The 21,331-nt window shown below is 50.3% G+C and overlaps 1 protein-coding gene across 1 annotated transcript; it reads left to right on the top strand.

Moving 5' to 3' along the window:
* The first annotated feature begins 450 nt into the window (after positions 1–450).
* C10H3orf70 (chromosome 10 C3orf70 homolog) lies at positions 451–21,036 on the top strand. Its single transcript, XM_053951187.1, has 2 exons — positions 451–769; positions 17,915–21,036. The coding sequence occupies exons 1-2, from the start codon at positions 595–597 to the stop codon at positions 18,466–18,468; spliced, it is 729 nt and encodes a 242-aa protein (XP_053807162.1). The 5' UTR covers positions 451–594; the 3' UTR covers positions 18,469–21,036.
* Positions 21,037–21,331: the final 295 nt, after the last annotated feature.

Genomic DNA, 21,331 nt, shown 5'->3' with positions numbered 1-21,331 from the left:
GTGCGCTCCGTACGCTGCGAGCGCCTCGGGAAAGCAGGGAAATCCCACAGCGGTCCAGAGCTGCCGGCAGCGCCTTCGGGCACCGTCCCGGGCTCACCCCGCCGCGCAGGGCAGCCCGCGGGTCACCCTCCCACCCAGCCGGGGGACACAGCCATGCGGGACACAGCCATCGAGGGCTACGGCCATCGCGGGACACGGCCGCCAGGGCACATCGCCATCGAGGGCACGAACATCGTGGACACAGCTATGAGGGGCCACGGTCACCGCAGGGCACTGCCACGGTGGAGCACGGCCATCGAGGGACCGAGCCATCGGAAGGTATGGCCATCGGGGCACAGCGCCACCGGGTGCTGCAGCCAGCGGGGTACCGCGGGCGGTGCTGCGGGACCGGGGCGGGGCAGGGCGGGGCGAGGCGGGCGGCCGGGCCCTGCCCGCGGCGCTGCCCCCGCGGCGCTGGGCGGGCGGGCGGTCCCCGCTGCGGCTCGGCGCCTTCTCCTCCTCCTTCTCCTCCTCCTCGTCCTCAACCTCCTCCTCCTCCTTCTCCTCCTCCTCTGGCCGCTGCGGCGCGGGGGCTGCGGGCGGAGCGGCGGCGCCATGAGCGGGGCGGCGGCGGCGAAGAGCGAGAAGCTGGACGAGGCTCAGGCGCTCGCCCGCAGCTGCGCGGGCAGACCCGACTTCCAGCCCTGCGACGGGCTCTCGCTCTGCGCCACCCACAGCCACGGCCGCTGCTTCCGCCTGCACTGGTGCTGCCACCTGGGATGGTGCCACTGTGAGTGAGGGGGCGAGGGAGCGGGCGGGGGGCGCGCTATCCCTGCCGTCCCCAATGTCCTGTCGGTCCCCGCGCACTGCTTCACCGCCCGTCCCGTTCTGTCCGGCCCGTCCCGTCCCGCGGCCAGGAGCAGCCCGCTCCCGGAGCTGTCCGTGCCGAGGCGGCCCCAGTGGGACCCTGACTTCGGATGCTGCTTCCGTAGGAGCGGCAGCGGCGATGTCCGGAGAGTTCTCTCGGGGCCTGGAGTCCCAGTGCCCCTCTCCCCCGTGAGCCGGCCGGAGGGTGGGCTGTGGCATGGGCTGGGCACCGCTGTCCTTCGCACCAGCCACTTCATTCTCGGTGCTAATGGTTTTTTTTTGTTTTTTTTTTACAAGCCTAAACCCCTTTGAGCAGAGAGGTAACTGCTTTAGGCTATATATAGCAGATAGCTTCAAAATCCAGTACTGAGCCAACTCCGGTGAAAAGGCACCCAACGACTTTAATATCAGTACTCAAGATCCTGATGTATCTAATCATGGAGGCTGAGATTGAACTGTGGATGTCCAAACATAGTTTGATGAATAATTAATCACGTAGAGCCTTGAACAGCAGGCTTTCCCAGCAGCGTGTTGATGCGAGGTCAGGAAATGGTGATGGAGCAATGTACTTGGGTCGTGTTGTGTTCTGGAGATCTTAAAGCTTGGATGGTCAAGGTTAACACTGGACCCTTATGTGAGGGTTACTTGATGCTGCTGAAGGTGTCCCTGGACTCCTGATATCCCATTCTTGTTTTAAATCCATCTCTCTTTGCAATTTAGTCACCTTCACAGATTCCCCTTCACACAGACTTTTTGCAAATTTTGTTTCACAGGGAAAGGGGGCTGCCCCAAAAGCTAGCTTTTGTTTGAATGCGAGCTTCTATATCAATTAAACATGCATTTTGGGAATTTTGCCTCGATTTGGGATTCATTTCAAAGCAGATCAGGGCAAAAGGTTTTCTTCTGTCTGTGCCCTAAGTACTGTGTGGCACAACTGGCTGTGTGAGAAGGTGCCACAGTCACCTGTTGCACAGGGACAGGGACACTGGAGTTTCATCAGTAACACAAAGGTTATGACCTAGATTCTTCCCAACATTTCCCTGGTCTCAGTTATTTGTGGCCACCATCAAGATGTAAAAGCTTAGGAGCACTCTGGATCAGAGCTCAAAGTGGTGCTTATAAACTGGAGATGTTACCCAAAATCATCTGGGAATGGTCCTGGGATGGGGAAGTCAAACATGGAACTGGGAACACCTGGAGAAGCGACTGCAGAGAGGAATCTGGGGATTAGGATGGATCACAATCTGCCTGTGCGTCAGCAGCGGGAGTGCTGTGTGGCAGAAAAGCCAAACCCAGAACCCCAACCTTCACTTCGGGATGTCTTACCAGGAGCATGGCAAGTGTGCAATTTAATTAGTTTCTTCAGCTCAGTGATGAGGAAACCAGGCTGATGGGCTGAGCTTTACAGAGCTGTAGGAGAATTGGGGAGGGGATCATAGAGATCAGCTTAGAAAAATATGCTTTATAAGGGGGTGCAAAAGAAAGGGTTGTTTGGGCTGTAAAAGATTGAGGGAGGGAGAAAGGAAGGGAGGAAGGAGGAAGGGCTGATGAGCTTTGCAAAGTGTAAGGCAGCCTTGCAGAACAGCTGTGTTTGAGTCCTCCTCTGCACAGACGTGGCAGATAACCAAATATCTCTTACCTGTGACAAGGAAAGTTCAGGTTTGGATATGGGAAAATATCATAACTAGGAAGAGAAATGCAGCAGGGGAGCAGAGTACTTGAGAAGGTGAAGAGTCATGGTCCTTCAGGGAAGACTTAGACTGCTGTCTCTTAGGCATTACATGGAGCTGCTTCCCTCTTGGAAAGACCACTTGAGATCCCATCCAACCCTTTGCTTCCGTGTGGCTATTATAAGATTTTTAAATAATTATAGCATTTGCAAGAAGTACAGACTTCCTTCTCAATTCCTCCTTTATGGCTAAGGAAAAGTTAAGATACCTTTGCCTCAAGAAACCAGGATTTTAAATGGAAGATTTTAAAGGAAGTCACACACTTCATTGCCTTGTTTAATCTTCTGAAAGCCATGGTGAAGCGCGCTCCCTTCTTGCCCCTCATTTCCTAATGCAAATTTCAGAGCTAAGGATCTCTTTCTATCCTGTTCCTGTGGAATGAGTTGAGTTGGACTTAAAAGGGGTAAGAATGAGGTCTATAATGGGAAATTGTATAGAGGTCAGAGATGTAATTAAACAGCATTGGGAGTTACCTTGCATAAACGCAGTGCTGTAATACTGACTTGGGAATCCTCAGAGGGTTCTTGAAAGTGCTTTTCTGTGACTCTTAAGAGCTATATTGGGGAACAGGAAACTCTACATCAATTAAAAGGGCCATTGAAGTATTATTTTCCATCAGTGGCCAAGGTCCTCGAGAATGTCAACTCAGTTAAAGTGCACTTACATTGAGAAATTACAAAAACTCACCATGCCATGATGAGTAGATTGTCTCCTCATGTGTATTCAGGATCACATCTGCTTACTTCAGTGACAGGAGCAATTTAGCGTTGCAGAGCCACTTGGCTATGGAAGGAATAACTGAGAAAGAACCCAGCCTGAATTCCCAAAGCCATTGTGGTTGGCATGCTTGGAAGTGAGCAGTACTGGAGGCGTTCTCTTTGCCTCAGATGTTTCTCTGTCCGTAAAATGGCAATAATAGTTGGCAGGGAGATCAGAGACTGACTGGTGTATCCAAACAGCTCCGAGATCCTCAGCTGCCCTGGGTGCCTGTATGACTTGTGTGTCTGAGCCTGGAGTTCATTTTAGGCCCTTTTCAGTCTGTTCTGGGCTTGGTGGAGAGCAGATTTCCCAGTGTGCTGTTTCTCTAATGCGCTCCAGTGTGTGGGGAGCTCTGAATCCAGGTACAGCCTCCATAAGAGGTGCATGAAAAACGTGCAGGATGGGTGTGCCTGGGGGGGCTGGGATGGGAGGGTGCTGGGGTGCCTCAGGTGTCACTGGAGCCGCCGGGCTCTGCCCGGGAGCACAGGAACACCTCATCCCTGCTGCCATAGCTGTCCTCAACAGCCCTCCCCTGGGTGCTGCCAGGAGGCCGTGCTGAATCCAGTCTCCATGTGGAAGCAGGATGAGGGCTCAAGCCTCAAAGGCCTTTTCCCAGCAGGGAAGAAGGTGTTGGCCCAGGAGGTGTTTTTAACTTCAGCCCCTGTGTTTGTCCCACTGCACATTTCTCCTGCTTGCTCTGTGCCCTGCATGCATTCCCTTTGCCAGGGTGGCAGCCCCCTGTTCACCTTCCTCCCCTCCTCTCTGACAGCCTTGGGAGGTTTTGTTTATTAGATGCAAGCTGAGAGCCTTAAATTACTCTGATCTACTTTCTCCAGAGCCAGAGAATACATGCCAGAGGCAGGTCTGCAGCAAGGTGCCTGCCTCCCTTTCCTCACCTTGGGATTTCCACTGCAGCTGTGATTTGCACTGATGCTGGCTGTGAGGCTGCTGGCTCTGAGGTGGTACGTGCTTATGGCAGAAAGGATCAGATCCTCGGGGTTGCATCTGTCCTGACCTGACAGCAGGACTTCAACTTTTGCTAGTTTTACTTCCTAAGAATTAACTGTGAGAAAAGGCATCATGCTTGATACAATTAAGAGCATTCTCTTGCAACTGGGTTCATTTGTAATCTGAATATCTTGCATTCTGTTAAACACCCTGCAAACCCCTCGGTACATTATGCTGCAATTATCAATAATACATGATGAATCGTGGTTCCACAGCAGTTGCATCAATAGACAGTAATTGTGCCACCTTGTATTAGCCTTTCTATGCTTTTTTCCCCCACCCTGATTCAGCATCGAAAGAGCAAGCTTTTAGCTCCTTAAAGCCTTTTGCATATCTTATATTGAAAAGTAAATGTAGCAAATAAATTTCAGTTCCACCACTTTTACAGGTTCAGCTGTTTGGAACGTTTACAAGAAAACAAACCAAGCATGGGGAAAGTGTGAGATCTCCATTGGGTGGCCAGGAAGGGAACATATTGCTAGGCTCAGGCAAGGAACAAGATCGTGGTGGCAGGAAAGGTTTTTAAAAATACACCTGCTCCCCCTCCCCTGCAGTTTTCTGGGTGGTGGATAGCACTTGCAGGTGTGTCGTGGATTAGTTTCCCACTCCCTGGCATGCATCACAAATTATGGCACTGCTCAGCTGGAGTTTGCAGCCAGACCTGGCAGGTTCTGCATGAGGTCAGGCAGCCTGGCAGGAGATCCAAAGAACTGTTATTTTTCAGCCAAGAGGAGAAAATGGGTTTGTGTGAAGGGTGGCATGCCACAAAGGGCATGTGTTTTCTGTGTAGCTTTGGGGAGAAAGGCTTCTCTAAATCTGGCCGTGCTAGCAATATTCTGGGAATGTAGAACTAGAGTACATTTACATTTGTTGTTCACCTGGACAAGCAGCCCAGGGTTTCTCTTGGCTCTCAGAGCTCCATTGCTTCCTCTCAGTGTCTGAGCACACTCAGCAGAGGCACAGTCCCTGTGACTGGGGTCTCATCAGTCCCAGCTGTGTGCTGGCCAGGGGAGGGGCCTATTCCTTATCCATTGCCCACAGCTGCAGCCAGGGAATGAGGCAAATCAGCACAGTCAGTGCACCTGGGTGTGCTCTGAGCTGATACTGCTCCTCACATTCTTCTCTGCTTGAATCACTAGTGGTTTTCTTTTATAACATTTTAAAATGAAGGCATTTGTTGTCTGTTGCACAAAGCTGGTGAAAGTTCTCTGTCAAGGCCATCCTCGATTAAACGTCTTCCAGGGAGAAGATGTGGTGTGTGTCCATGGCAGCTCCTGCCTGCTCTCTGGCAGATACACCTGGCCCAGGTGCAGGCATTTTCCCCTGCCACACAGTGATGTGTGCAGCATTTCAGTATCTCTGTGCATGCCAGCAGCATTTTCAAGGTCTCTGCCTCTCTCCAGTGACAGAAGCCATCAGCAGGGGCTCTGACAATCTCCCAAGCCCATGTAATTATTCAGACCCCAGTCTGCCTGTGGGAATTATGAGGAGGGAATCAGTGAGGGAGTCCTGCTTTCCTGTGACAGAGCTGGTAAGTGAGCTGAGATGGTATGGGGAGGAATTCAGGTGCATCCTGATAGGGCTTGGGGGTCTAAAGAGGATCTGTGCCTGCCTGCTGCCAGTGTCTGTCGAACCCTGCGTGTTAGAGGAGCAGCCACAGCCCTGGGGTGCTCTGCAGCACACCATACAGTGTACATTTCCAAAAGCCTTGCTCTTATTACAGTGGATTTTCCTCATGTTGGTTTTTGGTGGCTGTAAAACTCATTTCCACATCCAGGAGGGAGCAGAAGGGCAGCAGTGCTCCGGTGCTCTGTGTGTCCCGGTCTGCAGATGGTGACATGGACTAGAAGCAGCCAGCCTGGCAGTGGTGATGGCAACTTGAATTTCCAGCAGTACTGTTCCACAGGGCAAAACTAGATCCTGATGACTGATTTCTTGGATAAACAGGGAAAGGGAGTTGTAACATGCTTGTGTCTGAGATTCTGAGTATTTGGTGAAGCTCATTCATTTTTCTTCATGGCAAACTCTTGTCTAAATTGGAATGGAGTAGTGGGGCTAGGAGCAGTAGGGCTGGGAATTCCCAGAAAACACAGCTTGGTCTAGAGGGAGAATGACACAAATCCTGGGACAAATAGGCATTTTAAATTTACTTCTGCTGTGAAAAGGATTTGAACATTCATCCTGTTAAGTCCATGTATCCGGACAGGAATGTTTGTGCACGGAGCAAGGCATTATGCTGAGTGCCAGGCAGGAGCTGCAGAAAGTGGATGTTGCAGCTTGTAATGGGAAAAGACTTTTAATGAGGATTTGTTGCCTGTGGCTGTGCAAGATCTTCTCTTCACCTGTATTTTGAAGAGCTATGATATTCCAGCTTCATTTCACTAAGCTGTATACAACCAAGGAAAGAATGTCAGCTTAATATATTCTGAAGTGTTTCTCTAAGGGAAAACACTGCCAGTTTTTATGGGTGCACCATTCCAGACCTGGATGGGATTTTGTTCCTCAGGTTTTAGTTATAACCTGGAAATCACACTATGAATGTACCATTAATAAGAGAACTCACATGTGTTGATTCCTTGTACCCTGTGGGAATATCAGCACCTCTGGAAGAACTTGCTGGCATTCATTTTGAATCCTTACTATAATGTTTAGAGGCATGCATGTTCTGTTATTATTAACAAAGGTACAGATATCATTTAACAGAATTAGACCACTGGAAAATCTCTGAATTCAGGCTACTTGCTTAGTGTGTCTCATAGCACTAACTCTTGTACAGCTCATGCGTGGTTGAACAAAAATCACTGTACTTCTTTCTCCAAAAGTCAAAGAAAAATGGACCTGTGTACCAAAACACTTCCTGCCAGCCAAAATATCTTTGTCATGCATGACTATGAGGCTGTTTTGTAATCTGTTTGCCCGCCTGAGAGGCATAATTCACAAAGAATTTTATCTGCTTGCCCCAAACTCAGTGATCTGCTGGTAAGAGCCTCTGAGAATAGTAGATAACTGACACCCTTCCTCTGTGGCTGCTTGAAGGGTTAAGTGCTGGTTTTGAGAAGCCTGAAATGACAAGGCTGGGGATGTTTCCTACCAGAAGCAAGTACTTCTGAAGAAAAAGTTCATTAATCTTGTGTCTCGTCAGCTGGTGGGGTTGTCTGTGAATGCAGGGTGTCCTGAACCCTGCACGGCGAGGGCTGGGCCTGTGCTCCTGCTCAGAGGGCTTCCTGCTGGGGAGAGGCTGCTGGCACTTTTGTCACTGCAGAGGAACAGGCTAAAGATAAAATCTGCATGGAGCACAGTGCCTGTGGCGAGCGTGTGGCTTCCTTCCTGGACTCTGCAGGTGAGGAAATCTGTTTGCCAGCCCGGATCTGCGAGCCTGCTTAACGCCAGTGTCCGATGCAAAAGTGCCTGCTGTCACATCATCCTTCCCCTTGTGGTTCTTGTGGATGTTTCGTGGGTCTTAACTGGCAGCCTGTGGTCATAGCCTTGCATTGTCCCATGAGACTGAGTCGCAAGGTTGTCGTCGCTGTGACTTCCATCCTGCAGGTCTGCAGAGCTGACACTGCTCAGGTCTGCTGGAAGCACTGAAGAAGCCTCTCAGGTGCTTGGCACAGGACCTCCAATTTCCTGGCAGCACCTGTGTGCTCATCAAGAACGCGTTTTGTCACCGCTCGTGTTGCTGCAGCCAGCAGAGCTGAGCTTGTAGAGCAGGGGCATCTTGGGGTGTTCTTATGTAATGGCTCTCGATTTAACCAGTGCTGCTGTACACGTCATGACTCACTGCCAGCCTTGGTAACTTATTTCTGCACACTGGTGAGGCTCTACTAGAAATTTGTGTTTCTGTAAAGGATAAAAAGCAAAATGCTTTACTCACAAACAGTGTAAGATGTTCCCAAACTCCCAAGAGCTGTGACAGTGTGGGCTTAGCTGCTGATGGATGGCACTAATGCAAAAGCTGGTTGACAGTAGATTGGATTCCAGGTAGATCATCTCTCTCTCTGCATATAAAGTGACCCTGGTTTAATGTGTTGTGGTTTTTCTTCCAGCACCTCCATGAATTTATCTGCCCACAAGATACAGAGTAAGTTTTCATAATGGCTTTGATTCTTCCACTAATCAATTTTTATGGAATGACTGATCACAGAACTCAAGAAGTGCAGTTCGTGCCATTTGAAGATGTTTTTGCCAATAGTTGAGTATATTCGCATAGAGGGAAGTCAAAAACCTACTGGGAAAGTGAAAACTGATTGCTTGGCAACTGGGTCTTGTTTTTAACATAGCCATACTTTAATTTAGGCCATGTAACAGTTGGAATTTATATGTAACCTACGTTGTAAAACAATTTCAGCAAGAGGCATGCATTTGTATTCCTGTTCTCACTGGTGGCTGCGGAGCTCAAGAGCCCCCACGTCTGCTCTCGAAGCTGCTTGTTTGGCTGTGTGCTTGCACCCAGCCCTGAACTGACTCCCTGCTGTGCCCAGCTCCGTGCCAGGCTCTGTCTGTCCCTCTTGCTGCCACACATGATGCTGGTGCACACCTATAACTGTTGCAGGCAGGGTGCTTGGCTGCTCCATGCTGTGCAGCTGTCTGGTTGGATTTCAGTGCTTTCCCAAGCCTGAGCCTCACTCACTCGCTCGCTTACTCACTCACATCCCTGGGCCCTGGTGAAAGGTTGGGACAGCATCAGGTGTGCCAGGATGGACTGACCACCTCTTGCAGCCTTCCTGCAGTCCACCAGCATTAGCCCAGGTGTAGGCAGGGCAGGTGGAAGGAGACACTCATATTTTGCTTTGTTTTTCCCCGCTGTGCCAGCAGACCTTGATCTGCTGGGCACAGGAGCCATTCTTCAGCTGGTCCTGTGGGATCTTGCCTCTCTGGATGTGAAGCCGAGGGCCATGCCACCTCTGCCAGCACTGGCTCACCCTGCCACAGCAGAGAGCTGCTTGTGCTCCCAGCTGAGCTGTCCAGGTGCTCCAAGTCACTTGCCTGCAGTGGCACTGTGTGACACAATGGCTCAATGTGATATTCACCTGCTTCACCGCCAGTGGTGGTACTTGGGCTTCTATATGTTGATGCAGAGCATTGCTGGATCCCACACCCCTCCAAGGGGAGTATTGGTGCCCATATTTGCACTCCTCAGCTCCACGTGGTGGTGTGTTTTGTGCACAAGCAGGGAGAGCAGTCCTTTAAAATCCCCAGAAATGGGTTCTCTAGAGGCTTGTGATAGAAATAGCTTGGTTTGAATGGCGTGTGGATGGAGATGTGCATGAGGCACCAGGAACAGCGCTGGGTTAAAAGAGTGTGTTGGGAATAAGGACCCTCTTCCCAGCACTGAGCTGAAGAACGTGGTGTTGTCCAGCCTGAAGGCTCCTGCTTCCACACAGCAACTGCACAGATGATGTGTCAGCAGATCCTGGGCTCTGGCCACAGGAAGGGATCAGCACAGGTACAGCACGTCCCATGGGCCATTGTTTCTCCTGTCAGCCACCAGGAAAACACTGTGGCCACAGAGATGTGTCTATTCCAAGCTGTGAATCCCAGCCTTCTGCCCCAGCTGTCCCCTGTGGGTGCAAAGTGCAGGTCTTTAGAGAGGACTTTTCCTTCAAGGACATGGTGAGCTGGTCTGCTTATTTGAGAATTCCCAAGAAAGCTTTCCATCATATGCAGAGGCTCAGGGTGCCCCCTGCAGCACATACCACACACCTGGAAAACAACTGGATCTTGTGTCTCAAAGCCCTTTGATTTCCAGGCAATGCCATGGTCTTCTGGGTAGTTTGACATGGAGCTGTGCTTATGTTGCTTTGTTTCCCTGTCAGTACACTGACTGGCTGCATGGAAACCATGGGCTGCTGAAGCTTGAGCAGATGGTGCACAGGGATGGGGTTGTAGAATAAATATTTAGCACTAAGCCATTTTTTGCTGTTTTCTCTACTGAATTTTAAAAATATCTAGTGTAACTTGGGGGATAAAATTTCTCAGGGGAATGTGTAAGAAGTGGCTGTTCTGGCCTTTGGGGGTGGGTTTGGAAGGGATGTTGAAAGATGAATATGCTTGGATTCAGAGCTTGGGTAGTGTTGCCCAGCTGCTGTGCTGGCAGAGGTAACCAGGGCTGTGCCACACTTCCCAAGCCCGTGCTTCTGTGTTTTTGGAACACAGCCTGGAGCTGGGGTTAGTAGCACCTGTGGTATGGGTGACATTCTCCAGACACTGAAAGGAAAGAGCTCCTCCAGAACACACACATAGTGTGTGCTGCTGCACACTGCCTTGTTGGGTGCTGGTATTCTGTTCCCTTACAATGGTTAGTGAGCAAATATGGCCCCTTTAAGAGGGTTTATGGCTGCATCTCTCAAGCCTTCAGGGTTGCTTTTTCTTTAAGTCCAGTAAATCCATGTAAGCAATGAGAGTAAAGAGCAGGGATGATGGAGGAAGCTCCAGGGTCTGTTTGCATTTAAGCGCTCCCTGCTCTTAAGCTGATGTGCACAGAAACTCCTCAAAGGCTTAGACAGCTCACAGCATGTACTGTTATGATCCTTTTTGTATTTAAAACAGATCAAGACAAAAGGGCATTAAAATACAAATTTGATGAAGAAAAACTTCCTGATTTTTTCCTCCCCTCCGTGCTGGTTTCCTGTGAAAAGCGTCGAGTCAGGGGCTGGCACAGCTGTCTGGCTGTACAGCAGGGAGGGAACACCTCCACAGGAGAGAGCTGGCAGCTGTATGGAATTGCTCCTAGGCAGCCACTGCCAAAACATTGCTGGACTGGTTCTTCCCTGTGCTTGGATGGGGTCTGGAATGGGATGGATTCATTAGTGCTCAGATGGAGGTGCTTCTGTGAGAAGGAGCTGTTTGCAGTGATACATTTCTGTCAGGGCAGAGCCTGCCAGCCCTTCCTGCTGCACTTCCAGCCTGCTCAGGTCCTGGCGCGTGACTGCTTTTTCTGTTGTTCCTTTGTTGAGTTGATTTGTGCCCTTGGAGTCTCTTCTGTGATCCCTTACTGGCCTTCTAGTTCTGCCAGAATTCCTGCAGGTATGTAGAGTGTTCTGTTTGCATTCCCCACACTAGAAATTTGTTTGAGCAATCTCAGTGCTTTTTCAAAGATGTTTGGACAAAGTGCAAGGCAGAAATATCACTTACAATGAGGTGCTGCATATCTTTATCTACAAGGCCTCTTCAAGGTGGACAATCATTTCAGTTATGCCTTATTATAACCACCAATGGCCCAGTTTAGCTCTACTTGAGCCTGTAAATCTGGCAGCGCCTCCATGTCCTGAAATGTTTTCCATTTCATCTGGTGGCTCATTCCACGTCTTTTGTTCACCATGCAGCCCATGAGGATTTGCTGGATATGACGTGATGTCTATTCCATACATCACAAAGTAGTATAGACTGGGCGAGCAGTGGGGTTTTTCACATGTGCCATCTGTCTATGTGCTCCAGGTTTCTCCTTCCATTTGTTCTCGTCCCTCTGGAAAAGTTAGTACCGTGCTCTAAGTGTAGTTTGAAGTTGTGATAGTCCTTGGCAAGTATTTATGGGTAGGGCAAGCTTTGTTTGCAAGGGTTTGGTGTTCCAAGCTGTGCATGTAACTGGAGAGAGGAGGAGGAAAGCCAGAGCAGTCATTCTGGCCACTGTTCAGCTGGCAGGGCTGGAAGGCCATGACCCCAGGTAGGTACTCAGCCCAACATCACACTTCCCGATGGAATTCTGCTCTGCTGGGCACTTGGAAACAACAGGTGTGGTGGGCACCTCCAGCAGGCTGAGGATGCTGAGTGCCCTCCCTAAACCCATCCAGGACGTGCAACAAACTTTGCCTTAGTCTGTGAAGGAGGAAACCTTCCTGTGCCCCAAGGTTCTGCTGTGCCAGCAGTGAATCCATCCCTGATTCCTTCCCGTGCCCGCCGGCTGGGCTGGCGAACCTGTGCCATCCACTGCCCTGGGGGGCCCTGGAAGCCCAGCTGGGTGTGACAACCTTTGTACCGTCCTGGGGCCGCTGAGCCAACGCAGGGCTCCTGCTTGGAGCTGTCACCACCTGCCAGGGAGCTGCACATCCACCCAGTGCTTCCCCAAGAGCCAGACTTGGCTCTCCTGCCACACCCAGGAGATGTGGAACAAGTGCCGCCGGAAGAGCGCTCAGTTGTTCTCCGTCTCTTGTGTGAGGAAAGCCAGTGCTTGAGAAGCCCATCTCCAAGGTTTCCACACACAGAACAGCTGTGCAGGGAGCTCTCCTTGGAATAATGCAGATCCCCTCCAAGGCAGCGCTGTCACACATGCATTATGAATGCTTCCTTTGCCTTCACTCCTTCAGAGCTGTGTGGTATTTAATTAGAGGCTTTTTATGTTCTTCATAGTGGGACCAATTCCCCTCCCCTGTGAGCTGAATTTTTTGGCAGGTTTGCAAGTGGCAATAGCAAAGTCTGGCACAGCTGGAGTGAGAATCGCATTGGACTTCACAAGGGGGGATTACTGGTGCTGTTACACAGGTGTATGTTGAGGCAGCACCAAGTCACCAGTATTTGGGGAGCAGCTCCCTGCTGGTGAACAGGACACATCCCTCCACACCCTCACTGGAGGGTGGACTGCACAGCCATGGACTGTGCCCTGGGGTCACAGCTCCAGCCCCTCTGGGATCAGAGCCAATTCACCTTCAGCCTACCTCTGCTTGGGACTTCCACAAGTGCTCAGCCCACACAGGAGCAGTTCCTAAGCTGAGTCAGGTCATGTTCAATAGCTGCCAAGTAGCAGGTCTTTGTTAACCTTGCTGATTTTTGGAGATAGATGAGCTGGCAGATGGGAGGCTATAGAAATATTTGTTCCAGCAGCTGCAGGGGGAAGAATACATATGAAAAAAAAAACTTTTATCTTTCAGTTAATAGATGTCTAAATGCCTTGCATGTGAACAAATATCCATGGTATGTATTGCTGACTTAGACTCATAAAATCCATAGCTCTCTCTTTACCATTTTCTGAAGTGCAGAGCAATTCATGGTGTCATTTATTAGGACTAAGTCCTCCTTTTGAGAGGGTAAAATTTGAGAATTTTTTATAGGAAACCTCCCTCCTGAAAGCTGGACTTTTTTTTTTCAATATGTCAAGCACATTAATGAGTGTTAGAGGTAAACCAGAATGCTGGGATGGAGGGAAGTGGAAAAGAAAATTTTCAGCCACACCTTTGCTTATTTCATGGTTAAGTAATTTCATATTTGCCACAGAAATCGCTGCTGTTTTGGGTCTGTTTGGTGAGGATGCATGCAGACTGCCCAATTAGCAAAAATTCAGAGAGAAATTATCTTGTGGCTTGTTTCTCAAAGCTTGATTTGGGGTTTTGGAAGCAGGAGGCTCTATAATACAGCTTCCAGTCAATCAGCCACATAGTTCTGGTTATTAGTGCCACGAACATAAAAAATTTTCCAAGTTCCCTGAGTTTTCTGGAGGTGTGCAGGTGATGATAGAGCTCCCTGCTATGCTGGATCCTGCCTTAGCCTGCTGGCAGGCTCACTGGAGGCACAGAGCCAAGGCTTTGGGGAACAGCATCCATCCAATTTGGCAATAGAAATCCTATTCCTGTGCACAGAGCAACAGGGAGATGAGCACTGCCCAGCACTCACTTCCTTGGACATAGCTGAATAGTTGTTCTGCAGTTGAGTGTTGGCTGTAGTGTGTGCCAGGTCCCTGAGGATTTGGTTTGTGTGCTGGCACAAGGGCCAGCTGAAGAAATGGAGAAACAATTGTCCCTTTCTCATTGTGCACAGGCTGCTGTCACTTCGAGGGGTCAGACAGAGGAGCAGTGTTGGTGGGGGATAATGCCCTGAGCACGGAGCAGGCTCAGAGGGACAAGTGGTAAAGCGTAGCCTATAGACCTATTTCTGGGGTCTCTTATTTCATCATCTCACCTGTCAGCCAGTGGCTGTCATGGACAACCAAGACTTACTATGGCAGTCATTCTGGCAGAGCCTGATTTCACACAGTCACTGTTTCTAGGAGAGAAGCAGGTTCTTGTTTCCCCTGAGCCTTTTTGCCACGGTGGTGGAAGTGCAGAGCCAGAACTGTGACACCTCTTCACAGCAGCTCTTAAAGTGCACAAGAACTTCCCAAACTTTTGCAAATGCAGCAAATTTCTTTTCACAGGATTTGAGTTTGATTTTTGGACATGTGTTTGACACATGCAGTATTTTTTCTTCACCACCTTCCATGTAGGCAGTGGTGGGGAAGCGACCCAGGAAACAACTTCAGCTATGGTGTCTTGTGTGACATCCGAATTTGTGCAGAACACTGTCATTTACAGTAGTGTTCATCAGCACAGTGCAGTCACAGAGTTCTTCAGCTGACTCAGAATAAATAGGCAATAAGTTCTGAGCTAGTGTATTAGATGGGATGGAGCAGAATAGGTGCTCAAAGTACTGTTTTATCACAGACTGCTGCCAGCTGTTCAAAGTCAGCAAAAATATTGCTGTTGATTTCCACGGGTATTTGATAAGATTGAGATGGATTATAGGAGATCCTGGGGACTTGTGCTTCTAGGGGCATTTCTAGTGAAAAAGCCTGGCAATCCTGCAAGCTGCAGGGGTGGGGGGCAATCTTATTTCTAATTTCTGCATTTATTTTTCATAGGCTGCATCCTGGCTGATGTGTTTCCATGCATTATGTAGGTTGAGGGTTGGTAACAGAGGCTGTCACAGCACTGTCCACGATCCAGTCTGACAGTCCCAGTTCTGAGCACCTGGTCATGTTTTGAAACAAGTTTAATCTGTTTAAAATTGCCTCTAAAATCAGCTAAGACTTGACAAACTTGTATGAGAATTCTAAAGAAATCAGTTAACGTAGAAAATTCTCTTTGCTGTGTGTTGGCCGGTTCCTGCTTTACCCTGGCAGAGCTTGTCCTTGGAACGTGAGGAACGTTTCAGCCCCGTGAGGTCGCAGAGACAGGCTCTGAAACCCTGTGCTCTTTGCTCCTGCTCTGGAATTAGTGCCAGCAGGGCAGTCCTGAGATGTGCAGGAAGCTGCTGTGTGTGGCTGCAGTGGAGAAACAACCAGCTGAGCTCCCAGCAACTCTTTGGCTGACCTGGCCACCGATCTTCTTCTTTTCCCAAAAGGGGAAAAACAAACACCAAAAAAGTCAAACTGAGGAGTCTTTGCTTTACCATTCCATGCCTATGCTGTAAGCCTCCTTGGCTTAAATACATTAGTTTCTATTCCTAACATCCATCAGCCTTCTGCCAGCACATGGAGACTGTTTTACGTGGAAAAATAGAGTCCTGTTGTACAGAGACCTTTTTTCTTCATCCTGATAAAATCTTCACTGGACTCTTCAAATAGAGACAGCACAGAATTGAGTTGAAAAAATGTTTTTCACCAGTATCTGGTTGTATTTTATCATTGGCTGTCAAAGGAGCCCACACAGAAGCCCTCCAAATCTACGGATAAATAGAGCATCATGGTTTCAGGCAAGGGCAGACTGCACTTCAGTTTCCATGAGTTGAATTTGTCAGACACTATCCCAGCCAGCAGCACAGTAACCATCAGCTGTGGGGCTTTGCAAGGCAGTGGCATATTTAATGTTCACTAATTTCACAGAAGGATTTCTGGGAAGCAGCAGATGGCAGGAAGCCGTGGGCTGCTGCTGTGGCTGTGAGGGTGAGGAGCTTCCCAGCGAAGTTCTGTCCACAAGATTTGAGAAACCTCCGAGGGACCCCATTGCTCAAAGCCACCCAAACCAAGGATCTGTCCTGGAGGAGTGAGAGCTGTGCTCTGCCTGTGGCTGGAGCATGCAGCTGCCGGATGCCAGCACTCATTCCTCTGAGTCACAGCAGGTTTAGGAGCTACACCATGGTACAGAGGTGGCAAGTGGAGAGGATTGGCTTTGTGTTTTCTGTCATCCAGCCATAAGCAGACAGGAGAAAAGCTTGATTTGCTGTCACCGAGCTTTCCTCGTGGCTCTTCAGCAATTACCATTGCACAGATCGTAGTGAGAAAACATTGGATGAGGAATTTGAGGGGAGCTGGTCAAAGCTGTTCACACACTTCCCTCTGCTGCCAGCTCTGTCTGCGCTCTCCTCCCATGGCACATGGGTGGGCTTTTCCCTCGTCGCGCCTGGAGCCTCTCCCACGCTCCAGAGCTCTTCCTTCGGTTCCGTGGCCTTTCTGCTGCACTCCCTGTCCTTGGGCTACGGGGATTGGAAATCCCAGCCGACTTTCACATGACCCGTTTCCCTTCCAGCAGCACTGCGGGGTGGGAAAAGCCTTCCCGGTGTTCGAGGTTCCCGGTGACGTCCCGGAGCTGGCAGAGCACAGGCTGTGCGTGGGCCCCGGAGCGCCGGCATCCCCCCAGCGCCGACAGCTCTTCCCTGGGCTGGGAGGGTTTCCCGGCCCCAGGGGGATTCTCCACTGCGGCTTTGCAGGGGGAGCTGGCCCTGCCCTGGGGCTTACAGCAACCTGGTCTAGCAGGAGGTGTCCCTGCCCACGGCAGGGGGATTGAACTCCGTGATCTTTCAGGTCCCTCCCAACGTGAGCCATTCTGCAATGTTCCAAATGAATGGGTAATTCAGGGGGAAAGGCTGCATCTCCCTGTGAGCTGGAAACACACCAGCACTCAGCCTTCCTTAATGCAGGAGTTTTCTGCCCCACACCTGGAGAGCTCCAAGCACCCACACAGCCCCTCCATGCTTTGGTGCATTTGCTGCCGGTGCAAAGCAGGGTCTGCAGCACGTGCAGCAGAACTCTTCCGACAGCCCCACTACTCACAAGGCTTCTGGAAATTTGTGCTTTCCCAGCGGATGAGCCCCTGGGGAGACATGAATCTTTCAGAGGCTTCGTGCAAATAAAATGCAGCATTTTACAGTCTTGGGCATAGCCTCGGGTTTCTCAGTTTTTCCTGACATAGTCCCAATTTTCTGCTCTCTTATTTATTTCTGTTAGTGAAGATGTTCAGTTCACACTTTGTTCTGCTCAATATAACCAACATAATCCTATTTTCTTACTACTTAACCAGATAATCAAGATGCCAAAAGCTTGGAAATTCCCTTATTTTCTGCCTTAAAATTCTAATTGTAGTTATGTATGAACTTCTGGTTTATAATATGGGAAAATACGATTTAGTCCCCAAAAACAAAGAACATGGAGTCGTGGACAAGGAGACTTACTGGAATAATAGAAATATAATAAAATTTTGATCATTGTAGCAAAGATGTAAGCTGAAACTTACGTGTTATGTTCAGTGGGGGGGAAAAGCCTCTGAGAATCTTGTCAGTTTTCTTTCTCCTAGAAGGCAGGCAGACTTGGCATCTTTCCCACTTCATGGCTATGGAGTTGTGCCCCTGGAGTAAACTCCCTAGAGTTGGTCATGTCCTACAGCAGTCCTGGAGGCAGGCTCAGGGAGGGGAGCAGCACTGGGGTACAGGAGGTTGTGACTACCTGCAGCATTAGGTGTCATTGGATCCATACCTGGGGAGGCCACAAGAGAAGCAGCAGCTGCTGTCAGCAGGGAACTGTTGGTGGTGTCCAAGGGTGTCAACGTCATCCCTTCTGTTCAAACCCCAAGACAACAACCTTTAAACGCTGCCCCTCTGTGTCCCCACAGGTAAATACGTCTACCAGCCCATGACCCCTGTGGAGCAGCTCCCCAGCACCGAGATCCCCGTCCGCCCCCGGGAGTCCCCCAACACCATCCAGATCTCGGTGTCGCTCACCGAGCACTTCCTCAAGTTCGCTCCCGCGTTCCAGCCGCCGCTGCCGCCCGAGGCGCCGCAGTTCTGCACCATCGCCGACCTGTTCATCGACAACTACCGCGTCAAGTGCATCAACGGCAAGATGTGCTACGTGCAGCGCCAGCCGCCCGCCCCGCACAGGGCAAAGCCCGACGAGGGCTCCGTCCAAAATGCCTTAATCACAAAGGAGAGCAATACACCAAAACCAGAGCACTGCTCGTCCCCGTCCAGCTCTGAGGACTCTGGCATCAATGCGGTGGGGGTTCACTACATGGAGTCGTGTGACGAGGACACAGAGGGGGTGGCCGAGCTGAGCTCAGAGGAAGATTACAGCCCAGATAGCAGCTGGGAGCCGGACGAATGCCCGCTCCTGTCGCCCTCGCAGTGCGAGATGGAAGTGATTGAGACTATAGAAACCACTGTGTGACCACACAAGTCGGCATCGGCTCAGTCCACTTCCTTCTCAGTAATGTTGCTTTTGTAGTATTTCTATTTTCTGTTTTTTCTGACAATCCCTTTTTTCCAGTGCACTTGATATTTCAGATTCCTGTCATGGGAGTGTGGTCACAGGACTTACATATGGTGAACTAGCAGCAGCCTGAGCAATTTTAACACATTCTCAGCCTGATCAGCTCTCCCACGTCTGCACGTAAGGTAGTGACAAATCTTAAGACTTTTCTAGCAGAAATAGACCCTTTTGTTGGTCTGGGTTACCCCACACACAACTTCTCACGTAAGGACATGCCACTTGAGATGTTTCCACCTGTCGGGTTGTTGGCAGGGGTCCCTCAGAGCATGGGGGGGGTGCATGCCTGGAGCCCTTAGTCTTTCTCAAACAGCTACATGAGGCTCCTCCCGTCTCTGTCCTGGCGCCTTCTCCAGCCTCTTCCCTAGTGCTGGTGCGACCTTCTCCGAGGCTGTTGGCACCACGCTTCCAGCAGGTTGGAATGGCAAGCTAGAGAATGCACAAAGTGCCTCCAACTTTTCTCCAGGCTATGCACCGAGCAGCTGCTGAGGTAGGCCAGGCTCTGAAATCTCCTGAGAAGGCAGGTCTTGCTCTGGAGGGGGATGAGTTGCCTGAATCCACCTGGTCCCTTTTCTCTGCCTGGATCTTGGGAAGGGGGTCTGGCTTTTGTAGGTGGGCAGGAAAGGGAGCAGGCAGAGGTGGGGCATGGCCATCTAACCAATACCACACTGGACTGGGGAGTACCAGGACAGGCGAAGGAAGCGACTACCTCCGAACACCCGCCCTTGGCTCCGACTCTGCCTCCTCCTGGGCTCTTTGGTGCGGACACTCAGGACCAAATGGCCTCAGGGCCTGCATTTGCCTGAAGAATAACAAATTTTAAACAAAAAGAATTTTACCAGCCACACCACTGTGTCGGCAGAGCTTGGGGACAGCGTGGAGATGCCCCTGGAAGGTGGCCCATGGGCTCGGTGGCATGTGAGCTTGTTAAAATAGAGCCTAACGTCATCTTAGTGGAGAGAGGAGGCTTTGGCCCCTGCTCCATCACTCCCAGTCCAGGAGCAGGTTTGAAGCAGGGGTCCCTCACCCAGCTGGTAGTGGAGCTGTCTCACAGGAGGTTCAGTTTCAGCCCTGCTTGAAGCAAAGAAAAATGTCACTCAGATTCCAGCCAGCTCCATGGAGCTGGAGCCAGTAACTCCTGTGTTCCTGCAGCGTTACTGCCATTCTTTGTGTGGTTGCTGTTTGCGTTTCAGAAGTCCCTGGTGATCCAAGGCTGTAAAAACGTGTACAGTTAGTGACTGATCCTAGATTATAGTCTGTGGTAGAGGGTGGCTCATCTCTCACTGTATCCTGACAATGTATTCCCAATTTTATACACTTTGTAATCAGTATCTTTAGAAGACATTTAGGCAACAGTGTGTGTCTGTGCACATGCGCGTCTAGGAGTTTCCATGGGTGGATATAAAGTAATGCTGTACTTTTTAGACTAAGACTTTCAAACAAAAATAATAGGTTTTATAGTTTTGATGACTTACATAAAATTGTGCAATGCTTGTGAAATGAAAAACTTGGGCCATTGCATGAACAGATACATTCTCACAAGGCACCTGAAAATACGCTGTTTTTCTGAGGGCATTTAAACAAAGGCTGTAGTAAAACTAAATAGGATTTATTTCATTTTTAAGGGCGGGGTTGTCTTTCTTGGCTAACTACAGTTTCTAACAACATTTTTGGTGTCTTTGGATCATTCAGACACGTTCCATAGGTAGAAGGAAACATTATATATAAATCTACAGCATTTATTCATATTTAACCTTTCAACTGTAACCTGAGTGGAGAGCTGAACGAGCTCACTCTAATGCCTGGCCTCTGAGCTTTCCTCCCAGAAAGAGGAAGGCTCTTCCTCCCCTGGGAACGGCTCCTCTTTCCCAGGCAGGAAGGGTGGGCTGGCGCAGCACAGCCTTTCCCAAGGGCAGGGAGCTCCTCACCAGTTCTCCCTGGGGCACCAAGGGCAGGGAACGTGAGCAGGACGCCCCTGCCCAGCACAGCTCACCTTGTTTGCAGGCAAGCAGGAGCCACAGCCCTGCCTGGGCACTGGCTGGGAGAGCGGTGACCTCGGGGGGTGCTGGTGGCAGAGACTCCACAGGGTCCTGTCCCCATCAGGATCCATTCTTTCTTAACTGTAAGTAATTAGCAATACCCACAAGCTGTGAGTGTCTCCTACCCAGGATTTGTTCAGATGTCTTAAGCACAATAAGCTGCCTCTTCCTTCTGTTGTTCCTGGAAAATGTCAGCGGCGCTCTGGGGAGTGCCGGGGCTGCTGGAGAGCGCTCGGGCAGGGCCCAGCCGCGGGGATCTCCTGCTCCATCACACACCCGGCTCCCAACACTCCCACGGAAAACGGGGCTCCTTCCTTTGCACAAACATGGGTGTGGCCGTGTTGCTGCAGCCATGCCCTGGGCTGGCTGCTCCCCCTGCCAGGGAGAGGTGTGTGTATATTTCCTCTTGAATAAAATACTGAACAACTGGCCTTCTGCTTGTCCTAACTGCCTGTGTGCTTTCCATGCTAGAGAGAAGCACTGCGGGACTTCCAGCAAAGGAAGGGCTGCTCACAGCTTCAGATGGCAGCTCCTGACACAGAGCCAGGCAGATGAAGGGAATAATCAGGGGGAGCACACCAGGCCCTGGTAAGTGCTGGGGCTGGTGGGCAACTTCATGGCCCAGCTGACTCATCTGGAAAGAGGCGCTCCAGCTGATATGTGGCCACATTCAGCTCCCTGTCTTACCTGTGCCCAGGTGTGGCTGCAGGCTGGACACATCCCAT

Source organism: Vidua chalybeata, chromosome 10, assembly GCF_026979565.1.
Source record: "Vidua chalybeata isolate OUT-0048 chromosome 10, bVidCha1 merged haplotype, whole genome shotgun sequence".
In the NCBI taxonomy this organism is placed as follows: Eukaryota; Metazoa; Chordata; class Aves; order Passeriformes; family Viduidae; genus Vidua; species Vidua chalybeata.
Note: the sequence above shows the minus strand (reverse complement) of the source record. Positions and strands in the feature narration are given on the sequence as shown.

Excerpts from the sequence above, each read along its gene's own strand:
- C10H3orf70 (XM_053951187.1), top strand. The coding sequence starts at position 595 with ATGAGCGGGGCGGCGGCGGCGAAGAGCGAGAAGCTGGACGAGGCTCAG. Across the intron at positions 770-17,914 it reads CCACCTGGGATGGTGCCACT|GTAAATACGTCTACCAGCCC; the intron begins GTGAGTGAGGGG and ends GTGTCCCCACAG.